General features: G+C 40.8%; 1 protein-coding gene across 1 annotated transcript; it reads left to right on the top strand.

Annotated features, from left to right (window-relative positions):
- Nucleotides 1-36: 36 nt before the first annotated feature.
- On the top strand, nt 37-18,306 carry LOC144006526 (uncharacterized). The gene is made up of 41 exons (XM_077505412.1): nt 37-72; nt 444-521; nt 666-719; nt 1,883-1,948; nt 2,599-2,643; nt 2,707-2,757; nt 2,856-2,903; nt 3,630-3,717; nt 3,815-3,850; nt 4,060-4,218; nt 5,955-6,044; nt 6,205-6,288; nt 6,867-6,937; nt 7,028-7,216; nt 7,332-7,494; nt 7,585-7,671; nt 7,745-7,852; nt 7,934-8,028; nt 8,120-8,270; nt 9,171-9,281; nt 10,337-10,501; nt 10,562-10,648; nt 10,894-11,034; nt 13,561-13,659; nt 13,739-13,831; nt 13,957-14,096; nt 14,187-14,313; nt 14,408-14,488; nt 14,583-14,681; nt 14,816-14,863; nt 14,989-15,171; nt 15,272-15,402; nt 15,484-15,556; nt 15,629-15,703; nt 15,768-15,893; nt 15,992-16,087; nt 16,248-16,457; nt 16,539-16,716; nt 17,666-17,780; nt 17,868-18,040; nt 18,121-18,306. The coding sequence occupies exons 1-41, from the start codon at nt 37-39 to the stop codon at nt 18,197-18,199; spliced, it is 4,329 nt and encodes a 1,442-aa protein (XP_077361538.1). The 3' UTR covers nt 18,200-18,306.
- Nucleotides 18,307-18,806: the final 500 nt, after the last annotated feature.

Genomic DNA, 18,806 nt, shown 5'->3' with positions numbered 1-18,806 from the left:
GGAGACCCGGGATTACACGGCCCTGAAGTGAGTACGATGGTTGCATCGTGCAGGATTCAAACGTCGTTTACTGTACATGTATATTGTTGATTCTTTACTAACAGGGACTACCAGGACAAAAAGGGATTCCGGGATCAAAGGTAATTCTGAATATTTCTGCCCTAAAAAAAATTATGGCTGAATATTGAGTTTGTTTTGTTTTTTAAAATCTTCTAGGGTCAAGGAGGCAGAGGTACGCGAGGACCAGCTGGGCCAAAGGTAATTTATTATTAAAAAGACCCTGCTAATGTATTATTAATGTCACGCCAAGGAGAAGTGCATGTCTCAATCAAATAGAGCATTAAAATCACCAATATTTGAGCCTACAATGGGATTTTTTTTTAAATATAGAATCTCATTGGTTGGATTTGCCATCAATAAGAAATACTCATCTTTTAATTTAGGGGAGACAAGGCCCTCGAGGCCCACCTGGACCACCGGGTCGAGTTCGGGACTATTTTTCTGAGGCCCTTGCCTACAAGGTGAGTCAGTAAACGTCCATGTGCATGTTACAGTAGACATTTGTAGCTTGCACATATTAACGTTTGCGTTAGTGCTTGATGACTGCAAAGATGGCATCTTCATGAAAGACACTCACGTATGTATTCATGTGAATTGGCTGTCAGGGTGAGAAGGGAGACCAAGGAGATTTCGGAGAAAAAGGCTGCAAAGGCTCTCAAGTGAGTTCCTCCTCCACACATACTGTATGATTGATTTAAACTGTATATGATGTGGGGAAAAGACATTAAGAAGTTGTTACGGTTAAAGTGTATCTAAGTTATTATATTTGCTAAAATGCTTCACACTCATATGAACTTGAAGTGAACTGCTTTCTTCAGATAAACTTTACCAGACAGTGTGGCTGTGTTTAAAATGAGTCACACCGTCTGGACAGAAGCGAAAACGAGAACTTTCATTGCTAATGGATAATCACATGCTTATTTGCAACACACTTACATCCAAGCAGACAGATATGTTATTCTAAGATAATGCAGTGTTGCACTTTTGCGCTTTCCCCACCCATTTAAGTAGTCTATTTTTTGTAACCGGACAGGAAATAATCCCCAATAAAAAGAGCGGAAGCAAGAGATTTGCCAGAGCAACTCTGCTCTCCTCGCTGCGAGTGACAACGAATATGTCTTGTCTTCTCATCCCTGTGTTGTCATTTTTATATGTTTCGGTGTGTAAACCTAACAGAAGTATACATAAACAAAATCTATAATATTACCAGAGTAAAAATTACATGATTTTAAAGTGAGGTCAAAATTGGAATACTGTAATCGCATAAAATGACTTTAGTTTATTTGTACTTATTTCTTCAGTAAATTCCAACTTAATTCTAGTAATGTTACATGTGTTCACTGTCTCTCATATCATATTACTATATTCCTTGCGTTAAAATTGTGTAAAATGTATTCTTATCTTACATTATTCTCATATTATTAAAAACAAACTACCGTACTATGTATATCAAATTAATTATTAATAACAATAACAACAACAATAATAATAATAATAATAATAATAATAACAATAATAATAATAATAATAGTATTGATGATAATAATAATAATAATAATAATAATAATAATAATAATTATTATTATTATTATTATTATTATTATTATTATTATTATTATTGTCATTGTTATTATTATTATTATTTGAGGTAGTCGTCGCCGTCATCATATCTACTCTGTTGTAGCAAATAGTAACTTCATTCTCATCATATAAAAATGTTTTCAGGGTTGATCAAATAGTCTTTCACATTATTGATGTTATCTTTATTATTATTATAACTAACCAATTTTATGTGTGTGTGTTTGTACTATTCTCCCCTCAGGGAGACCCTGGTGGCGGCTACTCCATACAAGGAGTAAAGGGAGAAAAAGGCCCAACGGGCCCAGAAGTAGGTTAACTAACATTACATTGTACAATATATATATATATATATATATATATATATATATATATATATATATATATATATATGTATTTATGTACCCCGCCTACTGCCCAGAGCCAGCTGGCCAACAGCTAAGCGGCCAAGAAAATGGATGGATGGATATATATAATGTGTTTGTATATTGTTTGTGCATTATTTCTTTCAGTGGAGTCAATTTACAATTTAAAAACATAGAACAGCAGAGGGCAGTAATGTGCAGCACTAAAGTAAATGGGCTACTCGTGTCCTTATTGGGTGAAGGCTGATTTAATAGAATGTGTCACATCAGACTGAAATATTCTTATTGAGAATTAAACGCCTTTGAAGGGCATCACCTTTTAAGAATGAGACCAAGAATGTGTTCGCTGTAATCCTGTTTTGGCCACGCACCTCCTTCAAGGCAGACCTTGTGAATAATGCAACAGAGGTTCTCCGGCTCAAGCGGTTTATGATGACTGGCATGTCAAAAAAAAAAAAGAAAAAAGAACTTTAATGGGGAAATAAATGAATGCAATGCCGGCGGCACCGTGTCGACTGTTCTCGTTCTCGCAAACACAAGCTGCTGATTGAACGCATGGAGCCAATGTCCTGACTGCACCTAATTGTCCTTGCAGGGAAAGAGTGGGAAGGACGGCGACCCCGGACAACCTGGATTTACAGTACGGATGCTGTTTGCACATTGTGGCGTTATTGGCTTGATGAAAACATATCGTTGTGTTTAGGGGAGGCCCGGTCGTCCAGGTGATCCGGGATATCCAGGAATACCTGGACAGGTCACTAATCACTTATTGTTCATCTATAATTGCATTTTTTTTTAATGGGTTTGCCATGTTTTATGAAAATCTATGACTCTGTGCTCCTGTCGTTCTAGGGTCCAAAAGGGGACAGAGGTCAACCTGGTCCACCCGGGGAAATAATAGTAATGTATCATTCTCATCTATCGACATGTATTTGGTATTTTTAAAGGACATATTATGCAGTACTGTGGAGTCTCAATTGAAAACCGATTGGAAGGGTTGTAATGGCATTTAGTGTGGATATAAAAAGTCTACACACCCATGTTCAAATGATGTTTTTGTGATATGAAATATGACTTTTCCCAACATTTTTGTAACCTGAGCAACTCAAGGGGGAGTAACAATAAATAACTGTAAACTGTAAATACTGTAAAATATCATAAATAAACACTTAATGAAAAAGATCCCAAATAATAAATGAAAATTTTATCATTTAGAAATTTACCAGGACTGCCAGTACTTGTCTCCTTTATTTCCCATCTAAGAAATTCAGGACGCTAATTTGTGAACCACCTGGCTTCCTATTCTTTCTCCCTCTTTTGGTCACTGAGATTTTTCATATTTCTCTGATGATATGTGACAGTGAAGACGAATTCCTTGTGTGTGTTTTACATATTGGCCAATAAAGCTGATTCAGACTCACACAGCTCGTTCACAGAGGCAGCTAAAATATGTACTTGGTTGCTTAATTTCACACTCGATGCACCCGAAGACTGAACTGTTTGTATACAAGTCATTAAAAAGTTCACTCTCCCATAATATGTCCGCTTTAAGGTTCATCAAGAACTAATGAGAGCTGTGCACCTTCAAAACAACGTGTGAATAAATAAATGATTATTTATTTGCAGGTGGATCCGACTGAACCTGTTAGACTGATAAAAGGATTCAGTGGAGATCCGGGAGATCCAGGCCTACCTGGAATTCGTGGACGCCCAGGTGAGTAGCCATGATTGCAGTAATATACCTCCAAACAAGCTAACTTGCTATTAAAGGTGAACAAAAAATAATACAATTTCTGTTCATTATTTTTCAGGCGAAGTGGGACCACCTGGACCTGACGGGCCTCCAGGTGTTCATTAGTGAACCGAGATACAATGCATGGGCAAAAGTATTAGAAAGCATGTTATACTCATTAACTGCCATTGACGGCTATAAACGTCAACGATCCATTTTAACTGGGCTGGCAGTGAATGAGTTTAAATTGTTATTTAGTTCCAAGATTTTTGCCCATGTTGTGCACCCACATTCCTAATCGCCACCCACTAAATGTCTATACAGGAGATGATGGAGGAGGGCGACCAGGTCCACCGGGGCCCAAAGGAGATCGTGGCGACCCGGGTCCAAATTATCCAGGGCCTGCTGGTCCAGACGGGGATCCTGGTGATCAGGGACCTCCAGGGGATAAAGGCCGAAAAGGAGAACCTGCAGACATAACTGGTATGTGCCGCTGTCTTCAGAAATAGTGTAAATGTCATTAACCAAACATATATACGAGACTTTACACGATATGACATTATATAAACATTAAATATATGTTTATCAGCATTTTTAGAACAATTTTATGGGTTTATTGATTCATTTTTTCCCCATGCATTTAAATTGGCGTCCATTATATACGTGTGTTTTTGGTATTCGTGCGCCAAGCCAGTCCCTATCCCTCGCAAATGGCGATGGTCGACTGTGGAGTAAATTATAAAAGTTATTTTTAAATTGATATAATGCTCCATCTTCTGATCAAATCGATTATCTTTTTTTTTTTTTTTTTTTTTTTTTTAAACTCATTGATTGCTGATCGGTGGGCAGGCAAAAAATAAAAAATAAAAATCTTGATCGTAAAGTGTATAGTCTAAAGTCAGCTTTCGAGTGACATTACTTGATAAGTCTAAAATGTACCATAGGTGGAACCTTTACAGGATTTCTTAATTTGGGTTGTTTCACTACTTTACCTGTAAGCGTTATAGCTCATTTTAGGGTCATCCTAAAATTTCACTGAAAGCCGCATGAATGTGCCTAAACTTTTGTGGATGTACACAAAACAAAAACTGTATCAGAATTCTGCTTTAAAATTGTCATGACTAGGGTCATGCAAGGGTTATGCTTACTGTCATGACTAGGGCCATGCAAGGGTTATGCTTACTGTCATGACTAGGGTGATACAAGGGTTGTGCTTACTGTCATGACTAGGGTCATGCAAGGGTTATGCTTACTGTCAAGACTAGGGTCATGCAAGGGTTATGCTTACTGTCATGACTAGGGTCATGCAAGGGTTATGCTTACTGTCATGACTAGGGCCATGTAAGGGTTATGCTTGGGTCATGCAAGGGTTATATTTGGGTCATGAACGTGAGGTCAAGTGTCTGTTTTGAACTGATGTAACCACATCTAGTTTCAACTGATAAGACGCTATGTGATGTCAGAAGCCATGTGATGTCAAGAATCCTTAATCTCTTTATCTGAGCAACAGCCAATCAGATAATTTCATGTCAGTCCTGTTACCCACATGTCTAGCCATAACCAATCAGATCGATTCTCTGTCGATATGTCTGTCAGAGAAGTGTGTGTTTTGTCGGACTATTACCTCTGTTCCTCTGTGCACCTCCACAGCCCAAGTTAGCTTCGCGTCTCGTGATTCTCGATACATTCTCGTTGTTTCTCATCTAGTCAAGTTTGTTCTACGCCTCTTGATGTTATGTGAATAAAGAGTTAAAATCTTATTTGTGTCTGCGTTTTGGGGATCCAACGCCAGAACATAACAAAAATAAAAACAATGCTAAATTTTAAATTCATTAACAATGCATCTTACTGAGCACTTGTACATACTGTGATGAAAAGATACAATATAGCTAGCTAACATTTCCCTTTGAATATTTCGTACCAACCGCTCAACCTGTTTTTCGATAAACGTTCCAGCAACAGGATTTTTAAAAATAGACTACCGGTATTTATCATTTCTTTTTTAAATCATGTGTTTATGGCACTAAGGTGACACAATTATCTAATTGCTCTCTTTAGCATCATCTGCTATCAGCGTAGAACATTTACCGCACAAACAGAGAAACATTACGTCCAATAGGATACAAAATACCTAACACGTTGGTGTGGTTAAAAGTTTAAAAATTGAAACATTTTGTAATGAATCATCACATGTTAAGACATCTTGTTGTTTCTTATAGAAAAGCAGATAATCAAAGGACCACCGGGAGACAAAGGTGGCAAGGGTCCGCCTGGACCGAAGGGGTATGACGGAGGGCATGGTCCGAAAGGTGAGGAAAAGCATTGTTGAATCACATCTCGTATACAGTCCAGGGCAGATTATCTGTTCAACATCCAAGTTGACAAAAGTCTGACTTAAAATTTGAAGTGAATTTAACATTGCGCAAAGTAAAACGTTCAAAATGTTTCCGTGGCTGCTTTTTTTTTCAGGGGATAAGGGCGAGCCCTGCAAAGACTGCGGGGGGAAAGGAAAACCAGGTGGACCGGGTCCACCAGGTGAACCAGGACGGCCAGGTAAAAGTGTCTAATAATTAGTAAATATTGCACATGTCAAAATGTTGCACTTAAATATAATGATAAATGATAAATAAAATCTGGCCTCCAATCAAGGTCGTTTCACATTGTGATTGTAATAAAGCATTCAACATCATTCCACATGCATTCAAATATTAGCATTCAGCTTTCACAATTCACACAAAATGTCTCCAGAAATTTCACGTCTGCTACTACTATTGATGATGATAATAATAATAATAATAATAATAATAATAATAATAATAATAATTTTAATAATAATAATAATAATAATAATAATAATAATAAAATTATTATTATTATTATTATTATTATTATTATTATAATTAATTAATTAATTAATTAATTAATTAATTAATTAATTAATTAATTAATTAATTAATTACTTTTAAATAAAGAAATAAAGGATGTTTAACGGAGGCCTGTCCCGGTACACTTGACCTACAGCTACAAAAATTGGGTGGGACGTGTAGCACCCCAAGACAAACAAACAAACAAACAAACCAAAAATTGGTTGCCATACCATATCATTTAAAATATATTTTATATATGCTCAGGTCTTGATCAAGGACCAGGACCTAAAGGTGACTCAGGTTTCCCAGGAATTCCGGGTTTGCCTGGAGATCCGGTAAGAAATATTGTATGAATTTAAAAATATATATATATTATTTTTTATTTTTTTTGTAAATGCTGTTATCATTGTCATTCCTCTGCCAAGGGTCGTATTGGTGTACCAGGTCTTCCAGGCTTCCCTGGCCAAAAGGGAGAGACATCTACTGATTACAGACCAGGAGAAAAAGGAGAGAAAGGAGACACAGGATATCCTGGCAGGCCCGGAGACGATGGCCACTCTGGGCCTCCTGGATTGCGAGGTCCCAAAGGGGTCCAAGGCCCTCCAGGGGATTCGGTGAGAACATTTTGAAGTTGAAACAAGTTGTTTAGTCAAGTTGTTTAAACTAAAGAAAAAAAAAATCATACATTTCAACCACTTTCACAAAATGTTCTTTATATCAACCCTCCAGTTTACTCAAGATGGAGATAAAGGTTTTCCAGGTCCACCAGGGCCTTTGGGCAGACCAGGACCTCCAGGATACCCTGGGCCACCGGGATTTGGGCCTGTTGGACCTCCAGGAACTAAGGGAGATTTGGGGGGAGCTGGGTTCCCAGGGCCACCTGGATATGCAGGTGTATAAACATTTTAATACAACTGCAGAAATCAGAACGACAGGGAGAACGACATCATCACCAGATCTCTTCTCCTATCTTACATGGCAGGACCAAAAGGAGAAAAAGGAAAACCACCAAAAGGTTTTCCTGGACCACCAGGGTATAAAGGTCAACCCGGTTTACCAGGAAGGCCAGGTAACCTACAAGTTTGTATCCAGTGATATGCAGTAAGTGTCATTCACGCTGACTAAAACAAACACATTTCCAGGTGTTCCAGGCCCTCCAGGTGACGGAGGCCCTCCAGGCTCACGAGGACAGAAAGGGGAAAAAGGTGACGAATTGCATCCTGGACGACCAGGGTATCCCGGAGAGAAAGGTCAATCTCGCCACGTGTAACTTTCTAGTGATGAGTTGGACTACATCAGTAGTGAACTTCAGGTATGTGCGTGTTATACAGGTGACAAGGGGTTGCCAGGTCCCCCAGGAGCCCCAGGTATTGGTCCTCCTGGTCTGCCAGGTCGACCAGGCCCTCCTGGTCACCAAGGAGCGAAGGTCAATAAGAAAAGCATTCTTAAATTTGAAAAGATACTGAAGACTCTTAACACATGGCAAGGCTCAATATCTTTTCTCGGGTCATGTTCAGGGTGACGAAGGTTATGGACTGCCGGGAGCCAAAGGCCAACCAGGCCCTCCTGGAATTGATGGTGATGAAGGGCCTTTAGGAGATCCCGGAAGCCCTGGCCCACCGGGGAGCCCGGGACCGCGAGGACAACCAGGGCCACAAGGAGGAAGAGGTTCTCATAGACTGTTACACATAAAAATTAGAGATGCACGATAATATCGGTGACCGATAATTATCTGCAATTATCGACCTATTTGACGTCAAACAGATAAACCAGATAATAGAGAAAAACCTCCGATAATTATCGGCAATTATCGCCCAATCCTGACGTTATACAGATAAACCGGATAGTAAAGAAATTTGCCGAAAATTATCGACAGCTATCGACCAATTTGATTTCATGCAGATTAGGGGTGGGATGATACGGGTAAACCACGATTCGATACTGTGACGATATTTGGCTCACAATATCATGATATACGATATCTACGATTTTTGATATATTATCAAAAAACATTTTTTAGCAATATATCACAATATGTTACTGAAAAAGCCAACAAATGCCCTTAAAAAGGAAAATGTCTAATTATGCATTTATTGAGACAAAGTGCATAAACATTTATAACATAACACTGCACAACTGGACACATTACATCGATATCTACCGTCAGTGTATCGATAATTTATTGCAAGAGTGAGCGCAACAATATATTGCGATATCGATTTTTTTCTGGCACCCCTAATCCAGATAAACCGGATAATGAAGACATTTGACGAAAATTATTGGCAACTATCGACCAATTTGATTTCATACAGATAACCCGGATAATAGAGAAATCTGCCGATAATTATTGCCAATTATTGACCAATTTGAATTAAATTGTATTCAAGTAAATTTTGCAAACAGTTATCGGCTTATCGGTTATCGACATCGATACTTTCTAAATGATTGCTTTATCGGTGTCGCTTGAAAATAGCATTATCGTGCATCCCTAATAAAAATGAAGTGTAAATCCATTTAAAAAAAATTAAAATAAAACTTGATTATATGCTGCTTTCATGTTCCGTTCAGGAAATAAAGGGGAAATTGGACCAATTGGACCTCCAGGTCATAGAGGCTCATGTGACTCTCTTCCCGGACCACCGGGGCCACCAGGACCAGATGGTGATCCTGGCCTACCAGGTAAGTGTCCTTTTCCTAAATAAAAAAAAAGACACTATAAGCAAATATCTCACAAGTTGTTTTTTTTCTGTTCCGTTATACCTTTACAATACTTTCTGTGTTCACCTTGTAACGCGCGGTGGCTGATCAGTCATGGGCGGCGCTGCTGGATAGTCAAAAAAATTGGAGCGCAAACAAAGGGACTGGAAGTTCTTTTACTGCCACACGTTATTAAAAAAACAACCCCCAATGCCAGCGGATTTCAAGCATTATAACTCATTTTTCGAGGCAAACAGAATATTGTGTTCTTTTGCTAGGTAAACAACATGGGTACCACATGAAAGATCACATTCCATTCTTTCATTAGAAAAAAGTATGTTTTTGTTTTTTTTTGTTTTCTAAAAAAAAAAAAAAAAAAAAGTATGTTTCTACCTTATTCCGTTCTTTAGTAATCCCCATTTGAAAATAAGTAATTTGAGTGACATTGAGCGAAAATTGAAAAGATACATTTCCTCCACAACAGTGACTTTGATACTAATATTTTTTGTTTAGTGACGCTCTGTCAAATTAGGTTTAATGTTACAAAGGCTTTGATCATTCACGTCAGCCTTGAAAACGTTCTATTTCATCAGATTGTGTCATGTTTCGTTGTAATTTGCAGCTCTAGTTAGGGCCCGAACAGCTACCGCTGCCATCTGCTGGCCATAGTTAGTGGGTGTTTTTGAGTTCACAACACATTGACCCGGCTGCGCTTCATTTGGATGTTGCACTGACTAATAGATTAAAAAAAAAAGAAAATAAAAGTAGTTGACGTCACTTAACGTTTATGGTGGCATACATCGTGATTTTACTAAACGTTATTAAACGGTTTTGGCGGTCAAAGAGTTAATAAGAAGTAGGCTTCTTGGCTTTACCACAACATCAAATACACTGATGGCCAAACGGAAGAAAAAAAAAAAATGCTGCATAGGAATAACCAAAATAAGGAGGTGCCACGTTGTGGTGCGGTGCCATACTGTGGATTGTTGCAACTTTACCACCATTGTGCTCATTATCTTCAACCTCCCTCGTCCCAGGACCCGACGGCTATCCTGGTGAAAAAGGTAACAGAGGATTTCCTGGGTTTGGTAGCCCTGGTCGTCGAGGTGATCCTGGTCCTCCCGGGCCAAGTGTACCAGGTCCACCAGGGGCGACTGGACCAAAAGGAATTAAGGGACTAAATGGCCCACCGGGCCTACCAGGTATGACGCTATATGAGAAATTAGTTTAGCGAAGTTTTTAATCCACTTGGGTTTTCACAGGATTCAGAGGAGACCCTGGACCAGATGGTTTACCAGGATTTGGACTACCGGGACCACCTGGGAGTATAGGAGAACCAGGCCCAATCGGTATGCAAATAAACTTGACTTGACAAACAGCTCATCCATCCATCCATATTCTGTTCTGCTTATCCTGATTCGGGTCACAGGAAAGGGTGAAAGGGTGACTTGATCAAAGTCAATAACAGGGCAAATATAGACGGACGACAGGTCACCCTCACATTTGTTGTCAGGCCAATAAAGTGTTACATCATCGGTAACTTTTTAGTTTACATATTTTTTCTCATACACCTTTTTTGATGGTTTGTTTACAGGTGATCCCGGTCGCGGTGGAAAGAAAGGTTCCTGGGGTCCTCCAGGAATAAAAGGGGACCCAGGACCCAGGGGTCCCAAAGGAGCTTCATCTCCAGAACCTATAGAAATTCCTGGTACCCCGGGAGACATTGGCCCGCCAGGTGACTTAATTTACCAACTTCTGTTAAAACCTCCTCCCAAATTAGAACAAAATTAGAAGAAAATAATAGAAAATTGTATAAACACTACTCCATAATGACTTCATGTGTAGCTATATAAGTATACAGCCTAGGAGTGTGACAAAATCTCGATATCGCAGATAAATCATGATACTTTGTTTCCCGATCGATTATCGATATGCCTACACCAAGTATCGATATTTGTAGTTAATATACAGCCGCTATAACGGCTCCATTGTTCATTACTTATTGAGCAATTACTTGGCCGGCCGCTAGGGGGAGCACCTCATAAGAGTGGCGGGGAAATGTACGGAAATCTTCAGGCGAAGAAGGCTCATGAGCATTCTTTTACCTGCGTAAAACATTGATATGTCGAGGAAGTGACTCAGTTTTGCATGCGTTTCTATGAAAAACGTGTATTATAGCTTCAATTTTCTTAATTTTAAAACATATTTTATGTTTTGACTTTTCAAAGCACACAATCTCTGAGGAACTTTAATATTGATTTCATTGGACTTAAAATGTAAGTAATTTTATTTATGTATTTCCTTTTTGAATGTTTCACAAAAAATTGTCACAGTTTATAAAATGAAATAAATTATTATGTGACCGACTTACATGTTGAATGACAATAGTGTTTAAGAAAGACACAAATTTGTTCACAGAAAATGGTCTCTGTTAAGAAGATATTTGCATTTGTTTAAAAAATACACTAAAGCAGGGGTGTCAAACATACGGCCCACGGGCCGGATCCGGCCCGCAAAGAGGTTTAATCCGGCCCGCGAGATGATATGGTAAAGTAAAAAATAATTAAAAATAAAAATTGTAATGTCGGACTAATTAATCAGCCGGCCACAATCAAAACATATAAATTTGTAACTTCGCAAGCAGTCCGCAGTTGAGCAATGCAACTTGTACGGGGAATTCTCCTGGATGTCATTATTTTACACACAACTTAATGTTATGGTTTTTATTATTATTATTATTATTATTATCCATCCATCCATCCATCCATTTTCTTGACCGCTTATTCCTCACAAGGGTCGCGGGGGCTGCTGGCGCCTATCTCAGCTGGCTCTGGGCAGTAGGCGGGGGACACCCTGGACTGGTTGCCAACCAATCGCAGGGCACACAGAGACGAACAACCATCCACACTCACACGCACACCTAGGGACAATTCGGAGCGCCCAATTAACCTGCCATGCATGTCTTTGGAATGTGGGAGGAGACCGGAGTACCCGGAGAAGACCCACGCGGGCACGGGGAGAACATGCAAACTCCACCCAGGAAGGTCCGAGCCTGGACTCGAACCGGAGACCTCAGAACTGGGAAGCGGACGTGCTAACCACTCGACTACCGTGCCGCCTATTATTATTATTATTATTATTATTATTATTATTATTATTATTATTATTATTATTATTATTATTATTATTATTATTATCATTATTTTAAATCATAGACCGACAAGTTAAATACGAAAAAAATTCTTAACGTCCTTTTAACGTCATTAACTGCGTCACACAATGCATTCTGGGAACAATATATATATGTAAAACAGGTGGATTTAATATATCCGGAACGTATACCGGCAAAGTGATATTTTTCGTAACAATACGATTACAGTTGAGCTCCGTAATTTAGGGCTGGTCCACGAAAATCTGCGTATAAATGAAGGCAATCGTTTGAACTTATATACGGTTATTTTACTGATGCGGCCCACTTGATAATATATGTGTGGCCATGTGGCCCCTCGAGCTAACATCCCTGCACTAAAGTACTCACTGAAGACACTAGTTTTAATATTGTGTCTCAGTGATGGTACAAAAATAAACCGTTTTCTCATTGAAAAAAAAAACATTTTATGTCTTGATTAGTTTTATCCAAGATTATCGTGGACTTATATTACCTGACCAATATATCGATAATCACAGTATTGTCATATCGTAAGATCATCATTGTTGTGAGCCTTGTATTGCATGTCGAATCGTATTGTGAGGTACCCAGAGGTCTTCTTGAATAGTATGCCACAAGCTTGGCAGTCAATTCCTCTTACAGCAGCACGTCTTGAGCTCCATCCGATTGGATGAGGAGCATTGGTACACGGAAGCGTAGGTAAATGGCAGGTAAATGAGCTCATCTTCGCCTGTCGAGTAGAAGTACCAGTGGCTAAAGCTCAACTGTTTCAAGGGAACCTACCCCCCTACCCTGTCCACATTTGATCACTGGAGTGCTCACAAAGTGCCCAACGGGATCTTGGTCACTTCCCTGACAAAGACCCTTCACCCGCAGTTGCTCAGTTTAGACGGAGTCTTGGTGGTTTAGATGATGGAGGCTACTGTGCTCATTGGACCCTTCAAAACAGGCAATTTTGTCTCTATCCAAATTTGTCCAAAACTGTAACAAATATCGAAACTCTGAAGTGCTGTCAATACTTTCCGGTTGTACTGTATTTGTGCGGCATTTATGTGCATGTTGTATAATTCTGTGCAAATTGTACTGTATCAGGTAACCCCGGACTAGTTGGTCCATGGGGAGATCCTGGAAGTATTGGGCGAAAAGGACCAAGTGGTAATCCTGGAAACCCAGGGAGGCCTGGGGGAAAAGGTGCATATTTTTTTCCATATTCAATGCATACGACCATAATTACAATCCTAATTTTGAAAATTGTGTGTCTTCTGTCCAGGTCCCCTGGGTGACCCAGGTATTCCAGCATTCTTGAAAGGAAGACCTGGACCTCCTGGGTTTCCAGGAGACCCAGGGAAAAAAGGCCATCCTGGTAAGTATATTGACCAGTATTGTATGTATGAGCTCTCATCTAATAACTTATCATGTACATCTAACAGTACATTCATGTGTATTATTGTACAAATCTGTAATTTTGTAAACATAATGTTCAAATAGGATCAAAAGGACTAAAAGGAGACCAAGGAAACCCTGGAAGGCATGGCCCAAATGGGGAACCAGGTATTAAGGGTTACAAAGGACAAAAGGGAGAACCAAACTTTGATGACTATGGCCCACCTGGACCAAGTGGACAAAAGGTGGGAAAAAAAAAGATACTAGACTATTTGACCAGTATCACATGTATCACGGTGTGTCAATAAGCAATATTGGATGCTCATTGTCCTCAGGGGGAAAGAGGACTAACCGACACACGACGATTGAAGGGTGAAAAAGGTCGGCCTGGTTTTCCTGGAGGACCGGGTTCACCAGGATTTAATGGAGACAAAGGAGACCCAGGACTCCCTGGACCAAACGGTGTCAATCACTGGTCATTTATGAGTGCCTTTGTACCCTTTACTTGCTGGTAATGGTTTATCATGTTTTTTTTTCTCCAATGCTACTGTTGCAGGTCCACCTGGATATCAAGGAACAAAAGGTTCAGATGGACCTCCGGGAGGCAAAGGACACCGAGGACCAAACGGGCCACCAGGCAAAATCCATTGAAATGACTTAATTCTGAAGAATGTCACTGATGAATGAGTCTATATTATATATGATTTTTTTTTGTTTTTCATTGTCTTTAGGTACCCCAGGCCCACCAGGTGGTTTGGGTCCTCCAGGTCCCAAAGGGCGCCAGGGGCAGGATGGCTTCCCCGGACCACCAGGACAAAAAGGAGATACAAGTGAGAGACAGGAAATTTTGTCAATGTTCTTTAGACAGAGCTGTAATTTTGACGAGAATTGGAATATGTTTGTCAAACTGTACTTTCATTATCACGGATGTCATTTAAATGTTTCTATTCCTACTTGTATACAGTTGTGACAGAGGGACCTCCTGGTCCCCCCGGTGACCCAGGACAGCGAGGTGGGTCTTCAACTTCCCAGATATATCAGTTTCCCTCTCATCTTCCCACTCAACTTATTCAGAAAATATAGCAACGATTTGAACAAAATGTTCTGAACTCACAAACTGTTATTCCTGTTCTGTAGGTCTTCCTGGGGATCCTGGTTTGCCTGGCCCGGATAGGTCAGGATTTCCTGGATTAGAAGGAGACAATGGACCTCCTGGACCTCGTGGGCCCTTTGGCCCCCCAGGACTGCCGGGAGGCGATGGACCATGTTTCCCTGGGGAAAAAGGAAACCCTGGACTTGATGGCGGTCCGGGTAGGCCAGGTGAGGACAACATTTCTTCCCAAATGAAGTGACTCACAGCTATCTCACATTCATTGTCACACACACGATAATCATCAACCTTGGCTTTTGCTGGTTGAAGGTTTTCCTGGTCCACAAGGACCTCCAGGCCCTCCAGGACCTGGACTGAAAGGGGACAAAGGGGACCCAGGTCCAACAGGGACCCCAGGCTACAATGGACCGCCAGGAGATCCAGGCAATCCTGGTCCACCTGTATGCTGACTCTTTTATTCATTTACATATAAATCCTGTTTTGATTCAGTAAAAGGGGTCTTGATTGATTTACTTCCCCAGGGTCCAAGAGGCCCTCCTGGAAATCCAGGACAAGATGGTGATTCTGGTCCTCCTGGAAACAATGGCTACCCTGGTAAAAAAATTTTTTTTTAACTATGTGTCATTCAAAAAGTGGCAATCGTCCTGACTTTTTTTGTTTTAACAGGTGAAAAGGGAGACCCTGGAAATATACCGGGCCCACCTGGTCCTCCTGGACCAAAGGGTTTTCCAGGAATACCCGGTGAGTACACTATTAGAACACAAAATTCAGACTCCACGTCACTATATTCTATATTTTTTTTCAGGCGTGAAAGGTGAACCAGGATTTCGCCCTGTAATATATGAACCAGGACCCCCAGGCTTACGTGGTCCTCCTGGCAATCCTGGCCCCCCTGGAAACGGTGGACCAGATGGACCACCAGGCCAATCAGGTACAAAGTTTAAACTCTGTAAACTGCAATATGCATGCTACTCTGTAACATGCACACTTAGTACGGTATTCTGACTTTCTATATGTTATGATTAAAAGGTCCCCCAGGTCCCAAAGGAGTCCCAGGTCTCAGCCGGGTGGGACCACCTGGATTTACCGGTGACAAGGGAGACAAAGGAGGACCAGGGTTGCCAGGTGTGTACAAGCAGTGTGCTTGCGGCCATCCAATATTGCTACAAGTATCAATATTAATATCAGCTAGCATAGGATCGAGATCCCTGCAACCCAGACTGGATAAACCTGATAGAAAATGGTGGACAGTTCAGGTAATCGTTTTTCCCTTTCCCTTTTTCAGGTGACCCAGGCGGCCCTGGAAATCCAGGCAACAAAGGTCAAAAGGGTTTACCGGGAGAAAGTATATTTGGCTATGCGGCCAATTTCCTGATAGCACGACACAGTCAAACTACTCGTTTGCCCGAGTGCCCGAGAGGCACCACCCTTATTTACTACGGCTACTCTTTCCTCTTCATGAATGGAAATGAGCGAGCTCATGGTCAGGACCTTGGTAAGAGAGCCTTTCAAGCACCATAAGCCTTTCTCGATATGGCACTTGATCATTTGTTTAACGTTTCTAACGGTCTCTCAGGCACCTCGGGAAGCTGTCTACCTCGATTCTCCCCCATGCCCTTCCTCTTCTGCGACACGGAGACAAACTGCCGCTATGCTTCTCGTAACGACTACTCCTACTGGCTGTCCACCGACGCGCCGATGCTTCCTTCCATGGTGGCCTTGACAGGGGAGCAACTGGCCTCGCACATCAGCAGGTGGGACTGAAGCTTTTTTGTTTGTGAATATACTCGAGCATTGGTCAAACTAGCCACGTGTCGTGATGTTCATGAACCCGTTCAGATTTTGGACAAACGAAGAATGAGCTCATTCTGGGGCCAATGAACAGTTTTGAACGTGGTTCAGTTTTGTTCAAGGGTGCCAGGTTTGCTCTTGTTATACTACAAGGAGAAAAGTCAGGTAAATACACCATAAATGAGCCTTAAATAGGCGGAAAAGGCTATTGTTTGGGGGCAGCACGAGTGGTTAGCACGTCCGCCTCCCAGTTCTGAGGACTCCGGTTCAAGTCGAGTTGAGTGGAGTTTGCATGTTCTCCCCGTGCCCGCGTGGGTCTTCTCCGGGTACTTCGGTCTCCTCCCACATTCCAAAGACATGCATGACAGGTTAATTGGGCGCTTCGAATTGTCACGCGGGCACGGGGAGAACATGCAAACTCCACCCAGGAAGGCCGGAGCCTGGACTCGAACCGGAGTCCCCAGAATTGGGAGGCGGACGTGCTAACCACTCATGCACCGTGCCGCCCCATCCATTTTCTTGACCGTTTATTCCTCACAAGGGTCACGGGGGGTGCTGGCGCCTATCTCAGCTGGCTCTGGGCAGTAGGCGGCGGGACACCCTGGACTGGTTGCCAGCCAATCGCAGTTAACTGAACTAGCTCATTTTAAAAATTATCAGATGAACTTTGGACTAGTTTGTGTCGAAAATGAACTTTCCCCACACTGGTCTTTCATGTAGCCAACATGGGTTTTCTTCCAAGTGCCTGGTTTGTGTGCTAAAAAAGGGTAATAATGAATGACCTGTCAGTCTTGGGCCTGTCTCTGAATGGCTCCCCATATTTTGTTCATTATTCTCAAGTTATCATTCTACTGTTCTTTGGTCGTTCATCATGGTCTGACAAAACTGCATATCTGAACACTTTTGTCTTAGGTGCGCTGTGTGTGAAACTACCTCGAATATCATAGCGGTCCACAGTCAGACAACTCTTATCCCACAATGTCCCAGAGACTGGGAGTCCCTCTGGAGTGGATATTCATTTGTCATGGTAACAAATCATTACAATGGGTATTTTCATGATTTGTATTCTCAGCATTCAACGTCATTGTCTCCCTCTTGGCCTTTAACCAACCAGCAAACAGGTGCCGGTGCAGAAGGCTCCTCCCAGCCACTGGTATCTCCCGGTTCGTGCCTTGAGCATTTCCGCCAAGTACCGTTCATAGAGTGTCATGGTAGGGGGACGTGCAACTACTACCCTGATTCGTACAGCTACTGGCTGGCATCCGTCAACCTGTCTAACATGTTCAGGTACATTGGAATGTGGATCCAGCTCACGAGAGCTTTTGCATCTGATGGACTAATGTATGTCTATGCATCTTCTTTTACAGTAAACCAGTTCCCCAGACGGTGAAGGGGCCTTCTCGAGAAAACGTAATTGGCCGTTGTCGGGTTTGCCGCAGACTGTAGTCACCTGAGAAATGTGACGGATGTACAGAGAGACTTTTGAGCACACTTTATCTTGTTCTCATGATGTTTTTTTTTTTTTTTTTAGCACTGTTTGGGTTACACTTGAGGTCAAAATGATTACCCCTCTTTATGAAATAAAATAAAATCTTTATTTTCCCTCGTGACCCAATATTTTTAAAATTTATTTAAATTCACAAGAACAAATAAAATATATGAGTTTTTCTTGTTTTTTTTGTTTGTTTGTTTGTTTGTTTTTTTGTTGTTGTTTTTTGCTGTTTTACTGAAAGCAAAAAATGCAACGGTGAAAAAAGATTAGCCCCCTGACATTTTTTTTTTACCATGTTTGCAACTTCACATATTTGAAAGTCTTTTGTGGTTGTACTAAATAAAAAGTTGTTAAATTTACAAAGAAGATACTTCCCTGATGTTTCTGTATTTCACAGTAAAAATGTTAATAACCTATATTAGAATACTGACTACCAGGAAAAAAAAATATCGTCCAATCATGTTTATTTTGATATTCCCCAATCTTTGTGAACTGGAATACTGCAAAAGAAATTTTTGAAAACAACGTTTTTATTTTTAAGCGATGATGTGTCCACTACAG

This window comes from Festucalex cinctus, chromosome 1 (genome assembly GCF_051991245.1).
Source record: "Festucalex cinctus isolate MCC-2025b chromosome 1, RoL_Fcin_1.0, whole genome shotgun sequence".
Lineage (NCBI taxonomy): Eukaryota > Metazoa > Chordata > Actinopteri > Syngnathiformes > Syngnathidae > Festucalex > Festucalex cinctus.
The sequence above is the reverse complement of the archived record's forward strand: the minus strand, read 5'-3'. Positions and strand labels throughout refer to the sequence as shown.